General features: G+C 56.0%; 1 protein-coding gene across 1 annotated transcript in view; it reads right to left on the bottom strand.

Moving 5' to 3' along the window:
- Positions 1-4,964, bottom strand: part of NR5A1 (nuclear receptor subfamily 5, group A, member 1) — a 31,204-nt gene continuing 26,240 nt past the window's right edge. Inside the window, exon 7 of the mRNA XM_011931396.1 lies at positions 1-265. Coding sequence (XP_011786786.1) covers positions 18-265 — 248 coding nt within the window. The 3' untranslated portion in view covers positions 1-17. The remainder of the gene's footprint in view (positions 266-4,964) is intronic.

Genomic DNA, 4,964 nt, shown 5'->3' with positions numbered 1-4,964 from the left:
CCGCCCCCGGCCCAGGCTCAAGTCTGCTTGGCTTGCAGCATCTCGATGAGCAGGTTGTTGCGGGGCATCTCGTTGCCCAGGTGCTTGTGGTACAGGTACTCCTTGGCCTGCATGCTCAGGGCCCGCACCTCCACCAGGCACAGCAGCAGCTGCTGGAACTTGTCCCCGCAGTGCGGGTAGTGGCACAGGGTGTAGTCGAGCAGGGCGGCGTTAGCCTTCTCCTGAGCTTCCTTTACCAGGGTGTGGTTATTCAGAAACTTCAGATCTGCAAAGGTAGGCTCTCGGTCACCATCGCATCACCAGCCATGCCCATCAGGACTGGGCCAACACCGTCACCAGCGTCACCAATGCCACCTTCCCTATGACCACCAAAGACACGGGCATTGCCACCATCAACCGTGCAACATGGTCTCCCCATTGTCACTGTGTCGGCATCACCATTGTTGTCACCCTGGTTGACAAACACCACCATCGTCACCAATACCCACATGCCTGTGTTCTTCATAAACGTGGCCACCGCCACCATCAGCCACCCAGTCACAGTCACCTGTCACCATCATCACTGCCATCATCATCACCACTGTGGCCACAATGAACAAGAATCATGAAGCCCATCACCAGCCTCCCTGGGAGGATCCCTGGGCAGTTATTGAACCTCTCGGTTCCCCATCTGTAAAATGGGGGTGATGACAGTACCAACTTTACAACATTGTCCTGAAAATTTAGGGAGCTGCTGTGTGCCAAATGCTCTGATGAACAGTGTCTGGCATGTGAGAAGCTCGGTGGGTTGGGTTAGCTGGCACCACAATAATGCCATCACAGTAGGAGCTGCTCTCACCACTGTCATGGCCAACCATTGCCACAATAATGCCATCACAATGGGAGCTGCTCTCACCGCCATCATGGCCAACCATTGCTGCCATAACCAACACCATCCCCCTGGCACAATCAAAGCCATCTTGTCTCTATCATCACTGATGCCTCATCTCCATGACCATTGCCATCCGCATCCCCACTCTGCCACCATCACTACTGTCACCCCATCACCACCACGCCCACAGAGGTGCACTGTGAGTGGGAGGATCCCATCTCATGCTGCAACGCATGAGGACTGGTGGCCCCATTCTAGAGGACAGCTGGTATGTTCTTTTAGTCTCCGCTATGACCAATAGAGAGGATCCAGTACCCCAGGGAAGGACTCTCCTGGGGCCACGGGGGAACATGCACATTCACTGCAGGAGTGCAGATGGGTTGACATCCTGATTAACCTATCGCAAGCTGAAAATATCATCAGTCAAAAAGTACTTACTATGCCTGAACTGCTGCACATCACAGCCTGGCCTGCCTTAAATGTGCTCAGACCACATTACCCTAGAGTTGCCAAAATCATCTGACGCAAGCCCATTTTACAATAAAGCGTTGAACATCTCATGGAGTTTACTGAACACCATGCTGAAAACGCAAAACAGAAGGGATTATGTGGGTACTCCAAGCACGCTTTCTGCCGAATGCATGTTTTTCGACTTCTGCACGACCATAAAGTCAAAAAATCCTAAGCCAAAGCTTGTGAGTCAGGGGCCATCTCTGCTCGTGGTGGCAAGGAGGTGGCCTGGATGGCCACGTGGTGGCTGCACCCCAAGGAGTCGTGTGCACACACAACGCAGGGCAAAGGGACGTGTCTTTAAAAGCCTGGGACTGAGTGGAAAGCAAAAATCACAGAGGGAGGTCAGAATGAGATCAATAAGGCTCAACCACGTACATAAACTAGAAATGCTTGTTGGCCAGGCGCAGAGGCTCATGCCTGTCACCCCAGCACTTTGGGAGGCCAAAGTGGATCACTTGTGGTCAGTTTGAGACCAGCCTGGCCAACATGGTGAAATCCCATCTTTACTAAAAATACAAAAAAATTACCCAAGCATGGTGGTGCGTGCCTGTAATCCCAGCTACTTGGGAGGCTAAGGCTGGTGAATCATGTGAACCCAGGAGGCGGAGGTTGCTGTGAGCCAAGATTGCACCACTGCATTCCAGCCTGGACGACAGAGGGAGACTCTGTCTCTGAAGGAATAAATAAATAAATAAATAAATAAATAAATAAATAAATAAAGCTTGTACACAAAGCAGAAGTGCTTTGTGGGAAGACAGGGGCAAACAGGACGACCCGCACTAAACATCAAGGAAGGGCTCCTTTTGGGGAGGGGTGGAGGGGTGTGGCTCTGCGTGCACCAGTGATTAAACAGAGGAGTGCAACTGATGTGTCTCCCACACCCGAGGTGAGGTGCCGTGAAGAGACAGAAAGCAAAATGTCTTTGGAGTGAGATAGATGTGGGTTCAAATCCCAGGCGCCGCTGAGGTGCAATGCTCCCTGTCCTGCCCTGACTTGACCAGCCTTCCTCCTCCCTGGAGAGGGAGAGCCTGGGTCAGTTTCTTGTCACCCAAGTTCCTGTCACAGCTTGCAGTCCTCGTTCAGCTCCTGGGCAGCATTTCTAGCAGGCGCCCAGCCTGGGGGTGCAGGGTCAGCAGGAACCCACAGAATCTGTCCCCAGGCCTCAAAATCATCTGATGCAAGCCTGACCTTGCCTGGGATGGGGTGACCAGTGGCTCAGAAAATGGTCATCCACCCACTTCTCCTCCACCCCATCACCACCAGCCCTGCAGCTGCGGGGGTGTCCAGAGGCAGCATGTGCAGCCCTGGCCCCCTAATCCCCCTTAACACCCTCTGCGCCAGGAGAGCGCCACGCTCCTGGCAACCCTGATCCCTGGCCGCCCCCAGCGCGCCTGCTGAGGCCTGTGTTGTCCAAAGTCGGATTTAGGGAAACCCGAGCTGGGCCTGGGGGCGGATGGCAGGACCTGGCCTCCATCCTCCCACCCCAGCCCCGGCTCCTCATCCTCCCTTCTGAAGTGATCACTTCCCCAGGGTCACCATTAACCCTTAAGGCACCTTTATGTCAACTACATGGAAGTTCCCCCTTGTCCAGAGAGATACTGCTGTAGCCACCCCAATGCCTCCTGGCCCAGGTGCTCCTGTGCAGTGAATGACCTGCCCAACGGTATGCAGCAGCCCTACTCCCCAGCCTGGCCTGCCCCAGACATATTCAAAGGTCATGGGAAGTCATGCCACCTAGCTGGGCTCCTGCTGGCCCCATCCCTGTCCCATCTGCCTTCACTCCCCACTGTCCCGGGCTGAGCAAGTCTCCTGACATTCTCTTCTGACAATTCATAATGGGGGTCCAGAGAGGGACAGGGACCAACTCAAGGCCACACATCAGTAAAGGGTCCTGGAGGAAGCAGCTGGAGTGGGGAGGACTGGCCAGGACGCCGCAGTAGGGGCAGGGGCAGGGGCAGGGGCGGGAGGGGGCTGGGGAAGAAAGACCAGGGCCTCGGCTTTACCGGGATTTACTGTTCTCAGCAGCACTGCGCTAGGGACACCGAAGCGGGGTGCGGGGGTGGGTGCAGAAGGAGGACAGGTTTCAGGGATGCCCCCACCCCCAGTAGTTCTTTGGTCTCCCAGCTCTTGGCAGACTGGAAACCCCCACTGCCCCGAGAGGTCAGCCACAGGGCTGGGGGAGGGAAGCACAGTCGCTAAGGGAGCCTCGGCAGCTATAGTTCAGAAGCCCAGACCCAGTCTCCTGGGCACCCCCAGACACCTTGCACCCAGCTCAGTTCATCCCAGCAGACATCCAGACAGGCAGGGCAGTGCCTCCCCAGGGCTCAGGGAACCGGGGACCCCTGAAGACACACAAGGTGCTAGAGCCTGGATTGAAACCCAAGTCTCTCTGACACCAAAGCCCAAGTCTCCCAGGATAGGCAAGCAGGACTGGGGCCCCCTGCCCAGGAGCTGGGTCAAGCTGGGATGCCTGTTCCTGTGGGATGGGACATAACTTTATGTCCCATGCAATTCATGAGTCCTGTCCAAGAGCCCCCACCCCTGGGGTCCTAGGTTTCCCCCAGAGAGGCTACTCTGGACTCTAGACTTGACTTCTTCCTCACCTGGAGACCTTGTACAAGTCACTCCCCTTCCCCAAGCCTCCCTGGACTCCCAGTCTCTAAAGAGATCATTGTGAAGATTCCAGCGGATAACAGATGTGACGGTGCCAGCAACCCACAGAACACCACACCATTCTTCCAGTGGACACGGGAGCGGGGGTCAAACAAACCTGGAGACGCCCCCTTCATGTGTCAGGGGTTCAGATCCCAGCTTTACAACCAGCTGGGTGACCTTGGGCAAGTCACTTCCCCTCTCTGAGCTGCAGTTTCCTGTCATCTGCATGACAGGGGCAAATTCATCTCTGCCTCACTGGGTGGCCAGGGGCTGGCTCTCATCTGCATGCCCAGCTCTGGGCCCTAGGCACCCGAAGGTTGGAGACGGGCATGTTGGAGAGGAGCCTGCGCTCCCCAAGCCGGCTCAGCTCCCAGCACTCGCGGAGGCGGAGGTGGGAGGGAGCTGGGAGATGGCGCCCCCACCTCGGAGAGCAGCCCGCTAGCTCTGCAGAGCTGGGGGCCCCCAGGTTGTCAGAAAAGCCCCCTTTTCATGGTTTAATTGAATATTTGAATAATCCTTTCATTCCAGCGAGGCATAAAGAATGTTGTCCCAATAGCGGGAACTCAGGCAGGCGCCCCCGCGCACAATGGCCCCTCGAGTGGGGCTGCTATTCAGGCCGCCTTTTGTTGGCGCGGAGCAGTGGGTAAATTGCAAACGCTTAAGGGAATGCTGCTGCCGCCGCCTCAATGGAAGTCAGGAAATCGAATGTTAGGTCAATCCATTAAGCTTCGATTAAGTCCTCGGCAGAACAATGCCAGCCGGGCCCATCTTCATAAATACCGTGATTGCCAGGAGAGAGGCACTAATTTTAATTAAACCTCCTTACCTGCCTCCGCGCCCTCCCGAGACGGCTATTTAGACACCAAATGGCACCCTTATGCACAGGCAGGCGCGAAGGAGGCGCTGAGTGAGCCGCAGGGCGGTG

Source organism: Colobus angolensis, unplaced genomic scaffold (assembly GCF_000951035.1).
Source record: "Colobus angolensis palliatus isolate OR3802 unplaced genomic scaffold, Cang.pa_1.0 Scaffold9, whole genome shotgun sequence".
NCBI lineage: Eukaryota > Metazoa > Chordata > Mammalia > Primates > Cercopithecidae > Colobus > Colobus angolensis.
Note: the sequence above shows the minus strand (reverse complement) of the source record. Positions and strands in the feature narration are given on the sequence as shown.